This window comes from Aricia agestis, chromosome 9 (genome assembly GCF_905147365.1).
Source record: "Aricia agestis chromosome 9, ilAriAges1.1, whole genome shotgun sequence".
Lineage (NCBI taxonomy): Eukaryota > Metazoa > Arthropoda > Insecta > Lepidoptera > Lycaenidae > Aricia > Aricia agestis.
In genome coordinates, this window is record NC_056414.1 from 12,391,182 (window position 1) to 12,410,525 (window position 19,344).

The 19,344-nt window shown below is 36.2% G+C and overlaps 4 protein-coding genes across 4 annotated transcripts; 3 read left to right on the top strand and 1 right to left on the bottom strand.

Moving 5' to 3' along the window:
* The first annotated feature begins 1,821 nt into the window (after window positions 1-1,821).
* Window positions 1,822-3,013, top strand: LOC121730149 (39S ribosomal protein L53, mitochondrial). The gene is made up of 3 exons (XM_042119041.1): window positions 1,822-2,047; window positions 2,160-2,287; window positions 2,859-3,013. Exons 1-3 carry the CDS (start codon window positions 1,902-1,904, stop codon window positions 3,011-3,013), a joined length of 429 nt encoding a protein of 142 aa, XP_041974975.1. The 5' UTR covers window positions 1,822-1,901.
* Window positions 3,014-3,018: 5 nt separating this feature from the next.
* On the top strand, window positions 3,019-3,431 carry LOC121730152. The gene has a single exon (XM_042119045.1). It carries the CDS (start codon window positions 3,019-3,021, stop codon window positions 3,190-3,192), a length of 174 nt encoding a protein of 57 aa, XP_041974979.1. The 3' UTR covers window positions 3,193-3,431.
* Window positions 3,432-6,777: 3,346 nt separating this feature from the next.
* LOC121730136 (eukaryotic translation initiation factor 3 subunit E) lies at window positions 6,778-19,344 on the bottom strand. The gene is made up of 9 exons (XM_042119023.1): window positions 19,162-19,344; window positions 18,705-18,821; window positions 18,296-18,463; window positions 17,905-18,027; window positions 9,903-10,144; window positions 8,309-8,443; window positions 7,527-7,721; window positions 6,963-7,197; window positions 6,778-6,854 (listed from the first exon to the last, which is right to left on the bottom strand). The coding sequence occupies exons 1-9, from the start codon at window positions 19,255-19,257 to the stop codon at window positions 6,828-6,830; spliced, it is 1,338 nt and encodes a 445-aa protein (XP_041974957.1). The 5' UTR covers window positions 19,258-19,344; the 3' UTR covers window positions 6,778-6,827.
* On the top strand, window positions 10,527-13,717 carry LOC121730140 (zinc finger protein 678-like). Its single transcript, XM_042119031.1, has 2 exons — window positions 10,527-11,545; window positions 13,477-13,717. Exons 1-2 carry the CDS (start codon window positions 10,527-10,529, stop codon window positions 13,637-13,639), a joined length of 1,182 nt encoding a protein of 393 aa, XP_041974965.1. The 3' UTR covers window positions 13,640-13,717.

Sequence of the window (19,344 nt, forward strand, 5' to 3'; positions counted from 1 at the left end):
TAATTTTAAGGTTCCGTACCCAAAGGGTAAAAACGGGACCCTATTACTAAGACTTCAGTGTCATGTTCCGTCATTCCGTCCTTATAGGCTTCGAGTGCAACCTTGCAGTGCATTGTAGGAAATTTCGTATCGACCCAGCTGCGCTCGACGTTGGCGTCGCGTCGGTGAATGAGCAGCTTGAGGAGATGAAGAAGCGAATCGCTCCAAAACACGTTTGCACATTTCCGAGCTAGATTTTTGGATTGTTTCTAGCAGCGCTGCAAAATTTTCGCTGGACATTGTGATATGAGAATCACCCATCGAGGGATCGAGCGATTTTCTTGTACGTGTTTTCGGCATATTTACAGTTATTATTATATACAAAACTTCGGCTAGGATTCGGCCTAAAGTTGGGACGCCATTTATCGTAAATTAAAATTTTGTGCTGGTGTCTGTACACGGGTGGCGGGACTTTTTGTCATAAGAAACACACTCGCGAGTTGCGGGGGGCTCCCCTTAGAGTATTAATAACGGTTATTAATACTCTAAGGGGGCTCCAATACAAAAAACACAATTTTTGGTCTATTTTTGCTCTTTAACGGTACGGAACCCTACGTGCGCGAGTCGAACTCGCACTTGGCTAATAATTTTTTTATGGTAACGTTTAAAAAAAGAACTAATCTTTAAGGCTCCCGCACACAGGCGCGTTATTAACTTATTATCGGTCGATAATAACGCATGCGTTATATGTTTTCAGTACATTTTGTATTAGGTTAAGATGGTCATGTAGAACTTACTAGTTATACTCTGGCCACTTCTGCGATAATAACGCAGCCCGCAATGAAAGTATATCGCAATATTAACGCAATTTTCTTACATACCTGAGAGAGATAGTGCCGTGCCGTCGCGGCGCGGCGGCGCGGCGCTCTCTCGTAAGAAATATCGGACGATAAAAACGCAGTTGTATGCAAGGAATCGGGACGCATTATCGCAATAATTATTATCGACCGATAAAAACGCACCAATCACCATAGGGATAGGTAGACCTAGCCGTAGAAATTTCCAATCTTTACTACAAATCTCATGGAACTAATATAAGTACTACCGTACATAAGTCCATGACAAATCTATACGATAGCCGTGTTCGTTTCATTTTTTCACAGTTTGGCAGCTGATTGTCAACTTCATAATTGAGTGTCATATTCAATAAAATCCTAACAATTTCTGTCAGACCTGTTAAGCCCCATCCCCACTCGCGCGCGACGCCGCGGAATTTCCGCGAAACGTGAGTGTGGATCCGATTCGCATATTTTTCGCACTTCGCGGCTGGTTCCCCGACCGTATCTACACTCACGCGCGAACCATGCGCGACGCCGCGGCGCCGCGAAATTCCTGCCAAGCATGATCCACACTCGCGCGCGTCGCGCCGCGGATCGCGCATACTGCCAAATTTTCTGATCCACACTCGCAAAGTTCGCGACATGTCCGCAATGTTGCCACTTTTTAATTTCTTCACTTTCTTGACGCACTATAGTTTGCGCTTTTGAGCCGTAAACGTACATTTTTTCGCAACAAAATAGCTTATCTCTCTTCACGTAGTCTACTCTATATCCTGTGCCAAATAACATACAAAATTGCTTTAGTGAGATAAACCCTTCCTAATAATTTTCCGTTTTAACCACATTTCCTCTGTTTCTTTGGTCCTATTAGTTTTAGCGTGATAAAATAGCCTATAGCCTTCTTTGATAAATGAGCTATCTAACACTAAAATATTTTTCTGACTCTGTACCTAATTTGGTTGATACTTGTCACTTGTCAGAACTCAGATGTCATTTGTCACTTGTCAGTGCTTGTCAGAAGTCAAAACCTAACCTAACAAAGAAAAGGTCGATAATTTTAATTGATCCTGAAAATAGCTAGCTATGTCTATACCATATAGTGGAACATTCAAGAGATCTGGAGGTGTTGTATCAGCAATAGGAAAACAATTAAAAGCTGTAAATCTCAAAGCGGCTAAAAGGATTACAGTAAAATTTGACCCGTTTGCCGATAATGTTACTCATACAAGGTGAGATAAATGGTTCTTAATTCTTATACAGGATAAATAGTTACAGTCCATGACATCTTGCACTATCTAATTTTCGTTGTTTCCTTTGTTATTTCTCATTGGTTGTCTCCAGGAACTTTTTACATTATATGAGCGCGAAGAAGATAGCTTTAACAAATACAAATTGTGCTCTTAAAACTGAAGTAGTTTGTGACAGAAGTGAACCTACTATTGAAATAACATTAGCACCATCAATAGCTGGTAAGAACCTATTTCTTTGATATCATTCCTAACCAACAATGAAAACAGCTTTTTATTATTAATAAGGAACATACAACCCTTGCTATTACCTTTGTGACTGTATTGTGTATTATAAATACTGAATTATATTAATAGTAAATTAAGTACATCACAATGAGCCATGAGCTCAAAGCTGTGTGGTCACTGGCTCAAATACTATGTGTTATGTCTATCTATAATACTATAAAATACTAGCTGTCCCGGCAAATGTTTTTTTGCCATATAAAGTATTTAGCCTATAGTATTATTTTATTGAAGTGACCAAATAAGTATGGCACCATGGCAACGTCCATCACTATCCCCTTGCACAAACAATGGTCAACATCACAGTCTCAAGTTGTAATAATTTACTATTATTTATTCAACAAATGCACTTACCAATATAAAAAGTAGCCAGTAGCTGATTCTCAGACCTACTGAATATGCATACAGGTAAAAATCAGTAAAGCCGTTTCGGAGGAGTATGGTAACTAAGATTGTGACAGGAGAATTTTATATATAAGAATAAGATAATATTCTCTCTTTATTTCAGAAACAGAAAAAATTGCAAAAGTTACCTTTAAGTGTGGCAATTTAACCTGCCTTGAGATACTTCAGCTGTTGAACAAGCACATATCATCCAAGGCACCAGTCGATCAAATAGCCACTACACAAACCAAATTAGAAAAGAAGTCTAAAAAGAAGTAGTCACAATGTCTCGAAAGGGTAATCTTCATGTTGTTGAAGAAATATATAATCAGTTGCCAGCCTTCACCGATGTCTTCTCCGAAGACACTTTCTACATGTTTGCGGCTTTGTTTGTTGTGTCTACAATAATAGTTGCATTTATACTATCAAGATTCATTACAATTAAACCTGTAGAATAAATAAAAATGAAGAAACAAAAGTATGGAATAAGTGTCTTAAATTCTTGATTACTGGATATTTTTTGGCTGAATATAAAGTACACGAACAATCAAGATGTGACAAAAATTTACTACTGCTTCTGTTGCACATTTTATTTTGTCAGGACATACAACAATTACTTTCTGTCATATTTTGTGCTTGTTATGTGCGAGATATTATAGTTTGTTTTATATTAGAATAGAAATTATATAAATATTACAAACATTGTCTTATAAATTATAAGCCCTTTACCTATAAATGTAATTTACGCAAGTTTTCTTATATTTTGGTGGGTAGAAACATAAATTAGTTTAGGGTAGTTCTAACTGTATATTATGTAAAGTGTAATATAAATAATGTTTATAATTTTATAAAATACTAGCGACCCGCCCCAGCTTCGCACGGGTATAAAATAAATTATGGCCTAAGTCACTGAAAAAATGAAATGATTAAAATCGATTCAGTAGTTTGATTTTAAATAATTTATATTCATTACTACCCGTGGCCCGCATTGGTCGGTACTGCCGCAAAAGCTACTTACGTCCCGCAATTTTAAATCTGTAATGTCTTCGAAAATATTCATTTAAAATTAAAATAGTAATAATTATGCTGTAAAGGGCCAAAATCAATAATGTATTTGAAGTATTTAATTGAATAACGATTATTGCCGTATTGGTTAAAATCGCTTCGAAAATTAGCCATTATTTGAAGTTAAAAGTAAATGACAAAAAATATGTATACGTGGGAGAGCCATGCTTCGGCACGAATGGGCCGGCTCGACCGGAGAAATACCACGTTCTCACAGAAAACCGGCGTGAAACAGCGCTTACGCTGTGTTTCGCCGAGTGAGTGAGTTTACCGGAGGCCCAATCCCCTACCCTGCCCTATTCCCCTCACTACCCTCCCCTATTCCCTTCCCTTCCCATCTCTACCCTCCCCTATTACCCTATTCCCTCTTAAAAGGCCGGCAACGCACCTGCAGCTCTTCTGATGCTGCGAGTGTCCATGGGCGACGTTAGTTGCTTTCCATCAGGTGACCCGTTCGCTCGCTTGCCCCCTTATTTCATAAAAAAAAATACCATCGCGGAGTTTTCTGTAGACCTTTTCAACGTGTACAATGCGCACCCCTGCATTGGTACTCGTACTATTATCTATTCTGTGGCATTGGTAGCGCCCACTTCGAAACGGGCGTAAAATGTAAATCGCAATATATTAATTTCGCCATAACTTCTAAACCAAACGTCCAATTTTAATTATTCCAAGAGCAAATATAATCTACATAAACTGTACTTAGTGATGAAATTATTTATTTTGATAAGGATTATTAGCATGAGTAAAATAAATGCGTTTAAATGTAGTCAAAAAAAAAACCAACATTTTTCAATAAAAAAATGGTTATTGTGCCTCACTTGACATAGATAGGTATAGTGTGTTGCGGACATTTTTGTAGATATTTATAAGATCTACATTTACTTAGAACGTTGTATAGTTCTATCTTTTATAGTTTAGGCAGCGTACGCAAAATAATTAAATTTTCTGGTTGTTTCCGAAAAACTGAAATATCTTACGGAACCCTATATTCTCCAAAATAAAAAGTGGCCTATGTTACTCGTAAATAATGTAGCTTTCGAATGGTGAAAGAATTTTTAAAATCGGTCCAGTAGTTTTTGAGCCTATTCATTACAATTAAACAAACAAACAAAGTTTACCTCTTTATAATATTAGTATAGATTTAATTGTGTGAGTTTTACTAATAATCATAACTAGCTATTTGACCGAGCTTTGCTCGGTATTCGATAAAACACGAATTATATGACATTTTCTAAAAATGATTCCTAGCTAGATCGATTTATCGCCCCCGAAACCCTCTATATACTGAATTTCATGAAAATCGTTGGAGCCGATTCCGAGATTATATATATATATATATATATATATATATATATATGACTATCACAGCACAGAACGCAACGTCGCGTCGTGTTTGTTTACGCGCGCGCGTTAACCTACTACTTACGAAAAAATTTACTAGTATTGTGAACTTGTATTATAATCAAATACCGTCCTCTTTTTGTACAAAACAAATAAACAGAAATAATAGGTACTATTATAGATAATAACCATAATTTAAATTTACAAACCAAGTATAAATTAAAACCTACTAGGTACTTACCTATTCATTATTTTTAATATACTTAATGGGATACTTACTTACTAATGAGAGTATCCTAGCACTTCCTTTCATTGTGCCTGTTATTTTACTTCCACTGGGTGAATCTACTCAAAATGTTATTTTAGGCCAAAAATTGTGTTTTTTAAAAAAACCTTAAATATTGCTCTGAATGTTTCTGGTGTTAAAAGACACCGAAATAGAATTCCCTTTCTGTAAGAGTCACGAAAAAAAATTAAATAATTTAAGTAAACACTGTTGTTCATGACAATGACAAAATTTGTGGAAAATGACGTGTTTACTTAGAATATTGACAATTTGTTGAGAATAATGATTATTTTAAAAATCTTATCCATATTCGTGCTGATTATATTATTATTATTATTATAAACGCCTCCGTTGTCCAGTGGTCCAGAGCGTGACTCTTGACTCAGAGGTTTGATTCCCGCGTTGGAAACATATTGTTAATTGTTATTTCCAAGTTTAGTAAGGACTTAGGACATTGCAAGCTGATCACCTGATTGTCTGACACTCAGAACAGGAAAATAAGGTCTGACAAGTAAGATGATCCATGCGTCGGATCACGGATGGGCATGTAAAAGTCGGTCCTGCGCATCTCTCGCCAGTCGTGTCGGTCGTCCGTCCCACTGGGTTATGAGAGTTAAAAGGAATAGAGAGTGCTCATGTGTACTGCGCACACACTTGGGCACTATAAAATTACTCCTGCGTAACTGGCCTGGTTTCAATGAAACCAGCCACCGTCACCGAAACCGGTGTGGGGGTTATTATTATTATAAGTAAAAAATAGGATTTTCAATAAAACTTGTATGTTAGTAAAAGTGTTGATTTATTATAAAAATGTATTTCCTAAAATATAGCTAATGCCAAAATCTGCCTTTAAAAAAATATATTCTACCTTTTCGAGTCACCTGCAATAAAAAATGTACACCTGTTAATTAATAATAATTCTGATACCTATTTATTATTTCTCAAATAATATTTTATTATCAAACGTTCCGCGCGGCTTCGCTTTTTTAGCGAAAATTTCTCGTCGACAATAGAATTCACATGACAGCAATGTAACTATATTCGCACGAATAACAATTAAAAAGTCATTGGAAATGGTAGACGCCATAGGGTTCGACTTTGAAAAGACGCAACAAGTCTTCGGCGATTTAAATATATATATATATATATATATATATATATATATATATATATATATATATATATATATATATATATATATATATATATATATATATATATATATATATATATATATATATATATATATATATATATATATATATATATATATATATATATACAAGAATTGCTCGTTTAAAGATATAAGATGATACAAAGTATTTTTAAAATAAAAAACAGTAATTTATGATGAGAGAAATATTTTATTCCAAAAATATGAAACAAATATTTACACAATTAAAACTCTTGAGTACCCCAGCGAATCTGAAAGAAAACATATTTTTTTATTCACCATAAAAATGTATGTGTTTATAGTGTCATCATGTCGGAAACACAATAGAAAATTTATTAAACTTGATTAATAAAACTTACGTCAGTTGTGCGAGCTTTTTGTTTTCTCTCTACAAGAGAAGTTAACGCCTCCGAGCGCACAGCCAGGGAATCAATTCTCTCTACAAGTTGTTGGTAGGGGGACAAGGGTTGAGCACCCATTACTACATGTCCCAATTTAGAATCTATCTTTGCGTCCAGTCGCGCATTACGAATCAAATTCACAATCCAGCATTCAGCTTCATCTGGCTGCATACTAAGATTCTCTGCCAGCATTCTGTAAAAGAGTAAGGTTTATGAGATGAAATCATTTTTATTTTGGGCATCATAGGCCCATATTATGGCTAACGTTCCACAAGTGTTCACTAACTAAAAGTGAGACCGTAGTAGGCGTAACGACGGGCAGGACGGCGACGCATAACGGCCAAGTATATTCGGCTTCTGTAAAATAGTACGAGCCTAAACGTACTACGAGTTAACGGAGCTACGGACATTACGTGTCGTGTCGCCGCCCAGTAGTGCCGTTAAGTCTAGTGCGGTCTTACCTTTACCATAGTTATTTAGTAATCTGTGCCTTTACACTACAGTGATATCCTTTTGACTTACCCAATACTGATAACTTGATGAATACGACAGAACGTTTCGAAAATCATTAATCTTGCGTTTTCAACAAACTCTTCCAGGCAAGCGATCAAGAAGAAATCAGTAGACAGAACAGCTTTGCACTGGTTGAGTTTCCGACGCGCTGCGTCGAAATCGAAGTTTACGTAAAGGTGTTCAATGAATTCAGTGATGGGATCTCTGTAAGAATTTAATAAGAAAATATATTATAGCCTTTTTTGATAACCTAAAAAAATTTGCACAATTTCTCTCGATAAACGTAAAACATCTTGGTGTTTAACACGCGATGAAGCACAGCATTTTTAAGATATTTTACCTCCAATTTAAACGAAGGATATTGGCTTAGGCTTATTATGATTAGTTATTATAATTAACACAACTATCTATTCTAAGTAGGGTTGCCATCACCCAAATTGCCTTCGCCGGTCAGGCCCGACAAAATTCCCGGACATTTGGCCGAAATGTGGTTATTTCTCCGGACACCTCTTAAACAGTAATTACGATAAGGTCTTGCCAATTTTTGTTTTTCCAACAAGAATTTGCGAGTTTTTATCTTTCATTTATTGCTGCATGACCTAAAAGTAAAATTTCTCTCATCAAAAGGGTCTGGATTTCACCCGGACGCTTTTCAAAAAACCGGTCGGACGCACCCCGGACGCCCTTCAAACTAGGTCAAATCCGGGGAAATCCGGACGGATGGCAACCCTTATTCTGAGTAGTGTCATAATGTTTGTATAACTTTAGTAAGTAAGTACAATAATAACTACCTGTATGTGTAAGCTTCTTGTTGTATAACTTTCACAAGATCCTTGAGAGCATTCCTTCTAGATCTATTGATGATGACAGCGGTGGCCAAATAACGAAGGATATGCGGGCACATTGTCTGGATCGCATTAAGATATCTGAAATAAGTAAAAACCATTAGGTTAGAAATACTCAAAAGACGCTAGGAACGTCGACTCTTCAAATAATGGCCTAATGATTAGAGTTTAGACTATTATATTATTTAGAGTATTTCTTAAAAAACCGGCCAAGTGCGTGTCGGGTCACGCGCAATATGGTGTTCCGTAGTACCGCTAGTTTCTTTTTTTTATTATGGTCAATGAATGTCAACATTTATAACGTGTTTTACATTACTAACAAGTAACAACATCATCTCAGTAATGTTTAAAGTAATTTGAACGAAAAGTTCCTTTAGGGGAGATCGCAGACGGCTCCCCCCACTTTTTGTGTGACCGAGTCTGCGGCGCACATACAGTCGGCATTGCGCGGCCATGTAGACTGTAGTGTGCCGACTGCGATCTCCCTTATACTTCTCTGAATACATTTTTTTTAGTTGATCGACTATTACTCAACAACTTATGAAGTCTTCTTAGCCGTGATAGTTTTCCTTTTAAATTCAGCATATTTCCTACTCCCGTGAATTTTTTCACATTTCCAGAAGCAACCGTTTAGCTGGTAGAAGGGCGATAACGATAACGATTTTTTCCACTATAAAACTTTATATTTTACAAATTGATCCCTAATTCCCTAAATATTTAAAAAAACCGTCCAACGACACCCCCGCGGTGGGGTGGACGCGAAAAAAAAAATTCATCCCCGCTTGATGTGTAGGGGAGGCACCTTAAAAATTTTTTTTAAAAGATCTTATATACCATTTTGTCGGCAGCATTAATATGTGCATTCATGCCGAATTACAGCTTTGTAGATAACATTTTAAACTTTCGCGTTGCATTATAATTAAAAATTTTTAATCGGGACTTAACGCGACTTATTTAAGTAGTAATGCTACTACGAGTACCTACATACTTTTTCTTGACGGCGACGTAGTAGCATTACTACTTAAATAAGTCGCGTTAAGTCCCGATTAAAAAATTTTAATTACAGCTTTGTAGGTCCTATAGTCTCTGAGCGAAACCGCGGACAGACAGACGGACCCTAAAAAAGAATATTGTAGTCTAAAGTAGTAAAGAGTCGCGTGCGCACTTCCGTCAGTGGCGGGCGTGTTCGTTGTGTGCAATTAAAATGTCGGTCAAAATAAAGTGCAACAGTTGTAATATTGTGATTGATGAGTTGCTTTCTTATTTGCAAAATAAGATATCGATTGCCAGCCCCGGATCTTCAATTTTTTTCAGGCGGGGTAAAAACTAAAAATTGCCACCCCCCACGGGCGTATATAGGTGATGCGCAATGTAGTCAAAATAGGTATTATTATTTATTAAAACTTATAAAGATAATTTTACTAACATAATTTATAAGCCTTTACTAACAAATGAGTCTATGTAACTTGATTTAATAAACTATTTCTTTCTTTCTAAAGGCCTTCCCACATTATTAAAAAGTGTACAAATGACCACTTACAAGGGCTTATACAGGAACATCTCAATGATTAGATCACGGCCTTTTACATGATTGAAGAACACGAAGAGGGACCAGTGGACCAGCCAAGTGCGCTGCTGTAGAGCCTGCATGTTGCTGGCCGTGGCACCACCGCCGCCGTTGTCTATGAACTCTCGAAGCTTCGTCAGATCGTCCAACGCTCCGTCCCAGTTCTGGACGAGAATCTCACTGGCGAACTTACCCCATAGCACCGACAGATAGTTCTGAAAATAAAAATTACATAGATTTTAAATTAATTAAAATTTACTTATTTTATTGCAAGAGCGCCGACGCACTACGCATCCGGATGCGGCTTGAAATTCGTATAGCTATAAAGAAATAATATTATAATTATGTGTATCTTGTAAGTTGCATAGTCTGGCATAAAAGTGAAGAAATTAAAAAGTGGCAACATCGTAGTGTCACTACGATATTGCCACTTTTTAATTTCTTCACTTTTATGCCAGAGCTGAGTCAGACAAAGAGAATATAATTACTATGGAGTCAGACTATAACAGAGACATTAATAATGAATTCCGATTATTAGGTACTTAAAGTCAAAATATTAAAAAAATTAATGTGTCAATCAGTCGTCACTAATTCATCATGTCAAACAAACTAGTAATTCATAAAATTGAAAATGAAATTAATTTCAAATCTCTCCAAATTTCATTGGATCAAAATAAAGATGGGATGCATGAGCAAACAGAATGGGTTGATGGAAAAATTGAAGAAGAAAGTAGGAGCGAAGATGCTGATGTGGTGGTAAAAGTATTGAATTCAGAGGAGCGGAGTACTTTTGATCTTGACTATTGTGCTAGGGAAATAAAGGAAGGGTCTATACTTCATATATTAAAAGACCACTTTGGCAGGGACTGTGAAAAAGAATCGAATGAGGAAGTAATTGATAAAACTAAAGGCTCTGGTGGCTCTGGAATTGAATTTTGGGACCAATTACAAAGGCACAATACTATAACTGGTAATAAAAATAATATGGATTATGAATTTAAAAACTTTTTAGAGCATAGTCTTATAAAGGTTAAAGAAAATAATCATCGTATTTGGCAAAAAATTCAAATACTCAATAAGACCTTAAATATCGTTACGAAGAATACATTTTATTTGGATGGGAAATCTCTGCATTCATACACATGCAGCGAATGCGAAAAATGTTTTGTCTACGAAACAGGACTCCGAAGACATTTCTACATGCGACATGGAACTATAGATTGGCCGCAATGGCAAACTGTTTGGACATGTATGGAGTGTTTTCAAGTTTGGCCTCAATATGATTATGCGATAAGACATAGCAAAAGCTGCTGCAGTCCAAGCGACATTGTCATCGTTAGAGAAATAAAGACATCACTACTGTTGCAGTGCGAGTTCTGCGAAAAAGTATTTACATGCATCCCCAAACTACTAAGACACTGCAAGGACCACACTGCTAAATATAATTACGAATGTAAAGATTGCTGCATGATATTCGTATCATATAAGAACGCTGAACAGCACTGGATGCAGTGCCCATGGTCAAAACAAAACTATACTTTCTCCCTACCAAAAATGTTACTTTGTAATATTTGTGATCGTAAGTTTAGGAATTACGAGCAATTGTATAATCACAGGTACGTATTTGCCTAGATTAAAATATTATATTATAGGCCGTGCGTAACATTTAAATCACTCGAAATGGCGTGCGCGCGGGGAGCGGAGTGCGGACGTACGCGCATGAGGCGGATGGATGTGCTTAATGTGCACGCATTGTCGCGTCACGGTCGGAGATATACGCTTTTAATATCGGTCGGTGTCGGCATTGGTAATAATCAAACCGGTCATAAGTATTAGCTATTGGTGGTCAATACTTAATACATAGTTATATTGTATTCTTGCACCCCAATTTAGCCAGGCAAACTTGTTGTGCGCAATGGTTTACGTACTTAACATCCAGGATCAACAACTGTTTTGTGAATAATGTAGTTAGACCAGAATTCCGCAAACTTTTTGTGTTCAAGGTACTATCAGAGAAGTTGATTCATAGGCAGATGGCGGACCAACGTAAATTGGTCGCGTTGTGTCGAACCCATCCGACAGATCACAGCTATCATTGAGTTGACATAATCCGACCAAACGTCGTAGGTCCGTCAACTGCCTATGGAAATTTATAATATTTGGAGGTAAACCACAAATTAATCAGTGTGTACAGGGCACAGAAATGGATATAGTTAGAACTGCCATGTGTATGTACTTCGTGTGCCATCGCGTTCCCAAACGTTGTACAATGTCAAAATTTCGAAAGTCTGTTCTTTAGTCTACGCTCCGCCGTTATCGGAATCGGACGTCAATCGGAATTCTAAAAATGTCTAATTGTGCCGTATTGGGCTGTGGAAATTCGACTAGAAACGTTGGTCTAAATAGTGGATACGTTTCTTTTCATCGGTAAGTAATTTTATTATTAAATCATGTGCCCTTTATTTTAAAATCAATTATTTAATGTTAATCGTGGGTGGTTGTTTTTACCATGAAATCTACGTAACTGCGTGTGTACCGCATGATTCATAATACATTGCCGCTTTAGTTAGAAAATTATAGAGCCCGTTCTGTTTGTCCGGTATTGAGCGCGCAATGGAAATAAAACAATCGATACTTTCACTCATCGATTAGTTTAGAGGTACAGTCAATATTCTCATTTTTCTGTCAAATGAAGCAAATAGTGTTGTATATATTCTCGATTCTAATTAATCGATTTTCGAAACAGACATGAAACAGAGGAATGATAATATTCGCTTTGGGATATTTTGTGACTCGGTAATTATATTTTATGTAACATGTATTTATGTTCCTGTTTAGTGATTTAGTTTAGAATAATATGATATATTACTAGCTGTCAAGCACGTATCTTTAGATTTATCGTTCCTCTGTATATTAACTCGAATAATAATCGATTAAAAAATCGATATACCTATTAAAATGGCAAAAGAGACGGGGCGCGGCGATGCCTTCGAATCGATTCCGCGCGTACGGGTATTCCCATCACTAAAGCGCTCTTGTGACGTCACAGTAGGTATGAAAAAAGTGACACGCTCGTGTTCATACAAATTGGAGCGACATGGCGGTTCTAACTATATCCATTTCTGTGGTATAGGGCGAACTCTGAGCTACCACCCCTTCGTCGATTGTCCTGAGATGTCCCTTTTTTAAATGCACACACCAACTGCTGTCCACAGTACACCAGTGTGCACACACTTTGCAGATCACTGAGCTAGACAGTATGCATATTTGATATTACTTGTAAGTTTGTAACACACACGGGCGTATATTATAATTTATATAGCTTTGACAGGGGGGGGGGGGGGGGTCCCTAAAAAAAGCGGCCAAGTGCGAGTTGGAATCGCACATTAAGGGTTCCGCAGCACATATATTATTGTCAAAATTGGACAAGTAAGATGGATAGTAATGGGGGGAGGGGGTCCGGACCCCCAAGACACGCTCCTTATATACGCCCATGGTAACACATCTTAAAACCTTTACATGCTAACAATAGTTATGTTTGTTTTAGGTATAAAGCAGGCCATTTTATGGGAAAAATCATAGACAAGGAAGACTTGCTAAGTATTGTTTATCAATGTGAAGCATGTAGTCAATGGTTCATCAATACCATGTTGCTCAAGGAGCACAGAAATCAGCACCACCCAAGATTTGATTGTGTAATAGCATTGTAATAGTTTTGGTTGATTTCCTTCTACCTGTGTTTATGTTAGACATCTTTGAGTTGAAAAAAATATTTTATTTGAAGTTTAAATTAAATTCCTAAACCTTTTTAGTCTTTAATTCATAAATAATATGATACACTCTGTATAGCATCACTCCCACTTTCAATAACGACAAAATCACAACGATTGCGTAATAAAAAGTACCTTTCAACACTAATATTAGTAATTAAATAATTCCTAAGTGAAAAGTGATATTTTAGTCCATAATTGTTGTCACGGTGTGTCGGGGGACCGCCAACAGTGTCTTTTGCATTTTGTATCGCCGTCACGGTGTGTCGGGGGACCGCCAACAGTGTCTTTTGCATTTTGTATCGCCATGTCACTGATTGTCTCGATTCGGTTCGGTGTTAACTCACCCACTATGATGATAAGTGAAATCAAATATCAACATTAGCGGTCCCCCGACGCACCTTGACAACAATTATTATGGACTAAAATATCACTTTACACTTAGGAATTATTTTAACTTAAAGTCAGTAAAATATATTATTTCATTACTTTTTAAAGTTGTTTGGCGGGGTTTTTTTTAAATTTCTTAATTTAATTTTATTTCATGCTTTTTAAACTTGTTTTGGTTATAGTGCAAAATAATTCCTATCAACAGGATCATATCATATCCCAATGAATACCATCTAGGAATGTCCTTACGGACGGACGGACGGACGGACGGACGGACGGACGGACGGACGGACGGACGGACGGACGGACGGACGGACGGACGGACGGACGGACGGACAGACAGACAGACAGACAGACACGTCAAACTTATAACACCCCTCTTTTTTGTCGGGGGTTAAAAACTGCGCAGGTGTGTACATTTTTTGTCGCTGGGACTAGGATAGTAAATCCTAGCCCGCAATGAACTTGACTTTCGGCATCATGCATAACGAACTTTCTAAGAAATTCGTTATTTTGTTAAAAATTGGGATTGCCTGCACATGTAGACTGTTTTTAACCGACTTCCAAAAAGGAGGAGGTTATATGTTCAGCTGCGGATATATAGGGTTCCGTACCCAAAGGGTAAAAATGTGACCCTATTAGTTAGACTTCGATGTCTGTCTGTCTCCAGGCTGTATCTCAAGAACCGCTATAGCTAGATTTTTTAAATTTTCACAGATTGTGTGTATCTATTGCCGCTATAACAACAAATACTAAAAACAAAATAAATCAAATATTTAAGGGGGCTCCCATACAACAAACGTGATTTTTTTGACCTTTTGTGCTTGATATCAATGATCATGATAGTAACAGGTAGGCACTTGAAATTTTCACAAAGTCCTTGATTATATTTGTAGGTACATAATTAATTAATAAAAATATTAAAATAAAATAAAAAATAAGGGGCTCCCATACAAAAAACACAAGTTTTGGGCTATTTTTGCTCTACAATGGTTCGCGGTCGCGGGTTCGAATCCCGCCGACGGAACAAAAAGTGTTCAAAAGTTCCTGGGTCATGGATGTGTATTAAATATGTGTATCATCTATACTAATATTATACATGCGAAAGTATCTCTGTGTCTGTCTCGCTTTCACGCCAAAACTACTGAACCGATTGTAATTAAATTTTGTACACAGAATATAGTCTAAAGCCTGAAAAAGGACATAGGCTACTTTATAACTGGAAAAAGGGGTTGTAAGATCCAAAAATTCGTAACAGATGGCGCTAAGAGTCGCCTACATCGCGCTAGCGCTTACTCAAACGTTTTGTATGATAGGTTGCAAAAATACAGTTAACTTGAGAAAGCCTAAACATTAAACAGGTCTGATTTACATTAAACAGGTCTGATTTACAACTTACTTATCAAAATAAAGGTAGGAACTTCTTAAAAATTAAAATCACCTAAAACTAGGTACAAGTAGCATATAATAGTAATAGCGTTAGTAGACTTTCCTCAAAATATCGGACATTGTTTTGTCCGGTATGACCGTTTATTTTTTACCGGACTGGCCTCGAAAATACCGGACATCTGGCAACCCTACCTGTAACAAGTCCTTCAGGTACTTAGCACGGGGGTGGTGTGAAGCGTCCATAGATATTATTATAATATTACTAGCTGTTGCCCGCGACTTCGTCCGCGTTAGCATAGTAGATCACACCCCAAGTATTATTTATTGTACAAAAATATTCAATATACAGAATTGACTTTCCTACGATTTTATTATATACTAGCGGCCCGCCCCGGCTTCGCACGGGTGGACATTGATTTTTAAATATTTATTTCTTAGTCAATCTTTATGTTAAGCAGAACATAAAAATGGTTTACACTAAACGTAATGAATTAATGAAGCACTATAATATTATCCCATCAATGAAGCGGCACCCGGCTGTCGCATAACTATTATATTATAAATCTATTGTGTCTGCGATTCCCATGATCGAGGTAATAATAATTAATATTTACGTGGACTCTCCGGGCGAGCACACTCGCGCGGCGCGCCTTGACGACGCCCAATTCGCGACGTGCAGCAGAAATCGTAATATTTAAATTTTGCCATAACATTAAAACCAAACGTCCAATCCAATTTTAATCATTCAAAGACCAAATATTATCTACATTAACTGTACTTAGTAATGAAATAATTTATTTTGATAAGAATTAATGCCATGAGTAAAATAAAGGCATTTAAATGTAGTCCAAAAACATTTCAAGATTTTTTAATAAAAAAATGGTTATTGTGCCTCACTCAACATAGATAGGTATAGTGTGTCGCGGACTTTTTTGTAGATATTTAAAAGATCTACAATTACTTAGAACATTTTATGGTTCTATCTTTTATAGTTTAGGCAGCGTACGCGCAAAAAGTAACATTTCTGGTTGATTTTTTACACCTTGCGTCCGAAAATCCCAAATATCTTACGGAACCCTATTTTTTTCCAAAATAAAATTTAGCCTATGTTCAGCAGAATTAATGTAGGATTCCAATGGTAAAAGAATCTTTCCTCTTTATAATAGTAGTGTAGATAGATGTTTTACGCGGCTTCGCTTGCGTAATTTAAGAATTTCACGCAACCGTACATTTTGCAGCAAAAAATTGCCTATTTCCCTTCATGTGGTTTATTCTTCATGTTTGCCAAATAACATGAAAAATGCTCCAGTAGTTCATAATATAATAAGCAATTCCATATAATTTCCCCCGTTTTTTCCACATTTTCATCTATTTCTTCGCTCTTATTAGTCTTAGCGTGATAAAATATAGCTTATAGCCTACCTCGATAAATGGGCTATCCAACAGTAAAAGAATTTTTCAAATCGGACCAGTAGTTCCTGAGATTAGCACGTTCAAACAAACAAACAAACAAACTCTTCCCAATTATAATATTAGTATAGATTATTATTCAAAAGAAAAAAGAGAAGTTGCTTTGATACTACACTAGTATAAATTGAACTCTTAGTATGAAAATACTTACATAGGAAAACAATCTTCATCGTAATAGGAATCATAAACACAATCGCATTTATGAGTAAAAAAATACTTCATACTTTAATGTATTTTTATTTAGTTACACTATTTTGCTCCTTATTACCATATTATATATACAGATCGAATTCCTATGCAAGTTTATACAATTTTAATCTGATAGATTGAAATTTTTAAATTACCTAGCATGTGTTCACTTCGATTTTTTTTAAATGTATTGTTTAAAATTATCTACCTGATAGTTTTTGTTAAATATAATAATTTCACTTTTTTTAGTTACCTAGTAAACCATCGCATATATTATACATATCTTAATACAATTGTATTAAGGTATGTATAATATTATTATATTTAACAAAAAATTTAAACCGACTTCCAAGGTAAAAACAATAATAACACCCTTAGGCCGCATTTCCAATGACGCGGAGCGGAGCTTAGCAGTCCCGAATTGACTAATCACCATTCTCGAAATCCTCGCTGCGCTTCACTGTCATTCCGCTGGAATAGCACGATTGGTCAATTCGGGCACCGCTAAGCTCCGCTCCGCTTCAGTGGAAACGCACCCTTATAATATGAACTAAAAGTATTAAATAAATTTTCCTATCTAATAGTGTCTTTTTCCGAATTCGGCTAAACCTCAACTATTTTTGTACTCAATCTTCATAATTTTGAAGTCCTTGATTTTACTGCTCTCCATTTAACGACAACTCTCTATAACGTCATAAAGTGTGACGTTGTATAGGGTTTACACTGTAGTTTCTATGCTATAATATTGTGATATAAAATATACATACCTTGTCTGTTGGAGACATGACTAACTGACAGAAGTACAAATATGAAGCTGACTCCACGTAGTTACCACATTCATATCTGTACTTGGCTAAGCGATACATGCTGTCAATCATCTCAATTTTGAACTGAAAATAAAAAAATATTATATAATATAATAAAGTTACTCAAAATCATTTTAAATGTTTTTTTTTAACTAAATTTTACCATTCTAATATAGATGGAGTATTACAATCTTATAACACCACATATCAGATTCAAATGCTGTTTGGATAATACCCTTTCAAAATATGGAGTTAAATATGTATTTGCAACACTTGAGAAAGTGTAGTACATGTCATTTTCTCAACAATATACAGACTTATAAATAAAATATTTTCTTAAGAATGTACAAACCTCAAATTCCTTATTGGTGGTGAGATAGTTAATCAAAGTTTTTGGATCCCTCATAGTTTCCATGGTCTTCATTACATCATCTCGCTGCATGAGCCTCAGCACTGGCTCTACAGCATCCTGGAGCTCTTGGAGTTGAGATAGTACATATCCTCTTCTTTCCATGATTTCCTAAAATTATTTGGAGAATAATGCCTGTTTTCACCAATGGTCTCCTAACGCTAAGTGTTCCCTAGTGATCTTTACGGGTCAAATATCTCTAATTCTTGAAATCTTGAAGGATATGTATACCCTTAATGGCCGCTAGGGGACCACTTAGCGTTAGGAGGCGGTTGGTGAAAACAGGCATAGCTTTACTGTAAAATTATTCAGCATAATACTGAATGCATGCTCATTAAGATTTGGGGCTTACCTCTGGTGTTTCTTCATCAGGATACAACATACTCCTTATGTCAATGACATAATCAATCATATTAGTTTTGCTCAAAATCTCTAACTTGGCTTGAAGCAATTCTGAGTGGTCATATGTCTGCAAAGAAATGGTTTTTATCCAATGTTTTAAAAAGCCCGTAATGGCACAAGTTCAATAATATTGTACAAAACTCAGTGTTCTACGTTATTTACAACAAAAAAACTTGAGTGTAACAAATTCTTTCTCGTTTAATATACAGTCTTAACCTTAACAATATACATTTTAAGTTTAGGCTTTTACGTTTTGCGACTTATCAAAATGAGTATATAAGTCGTTAGGTTCAGTTTGAAACTCTGTATAGAAGCTGTCCACATAAGTAATGTGGATTGATTACTTACAGAGTTACAAATTATTGATGCCAGCGTTTGTGATAAACTGGTCATAGATACGTACGTACCTCCTTTGCAGCCAAGAACTCCAACAATGGAAACACCAAATGGCGGTCCAGATATTGACCAATTTTAAAGGTCAAATCAAACTTTGAATAACTCATGGTTTAGAGTGTTAAATTACATTTAATAAAATAGAAATAAAATATTCACAACTCAACACTCGCGTGTGCAGTATTGAATAGAAATGA

Excerpts from the sequence above, each read along its gene's own strand:
- LOC121730149 (XM_042119041.1), top strand. The coding sequence starts at position 1,902 with ATGTCTATACCATATAGTGGAACATTCAAGAGATCTGGAGGTGTTGTA. Across the intron at positions 2,048-2,159 it reads GATAATGTTACTCATACAAG|GAACTTTTTACATTATATGA; the intron begins GTGAGATAAATG and ends GGTTGTCTCCAG. Across the intron at positions 2,288-2,858 it reads ATTAGCACCATCAATAGCTG|AAACAGAAAAAATTGCAAAA; the intron begins GTAAGAACCTAT and ends TCTTTATTTCAG.
- LOC121730152 (XM_042119045.1), top strand. The coding sequence starts at position 3,019 with ATGTCTCGAAAGGGTAATCTTCATGTTGTTGAAGAAATATATAATCAG.
- LOC121730140 (XM_042119031.1), top strand. The coding sequence starts at position 10,527 with ATGTCAAACAAACTAGTAATTCATAAAATTGAAAATGAAATTAATTTC. Across the intron at positions 11,546-13,476 it reads GAGCAATTGTATAATCACAG|GTATAAAGCAGGCCATTTTA; the intron begins GTACGTATTTGC and ends TGTTTGTTTTAG.
- LOC121730136 (XM_042119023.1), bottom strand. The coding sequence starts at position 19,257 with ATGAGTTATTCAAAGTTTGATTTGACCTTTAAAATTGGTCAATATCTG. Across the intron at positions 10,145-17,904 it reads TCATGTCTCCAACAGACAAG|AACTATCTGTCGGTGCTATG; the intron begins GTATGTATATTT and ends TTTTATTTTCAG. Across the intron at positions 6,855-6,962 it reads AAAAAGCTCGCACAACTGAC|ATTCGCTGGGGTACTCAAGA; the intron begins GTAAGTTTTATT and ends GTTTTCTTTCAG.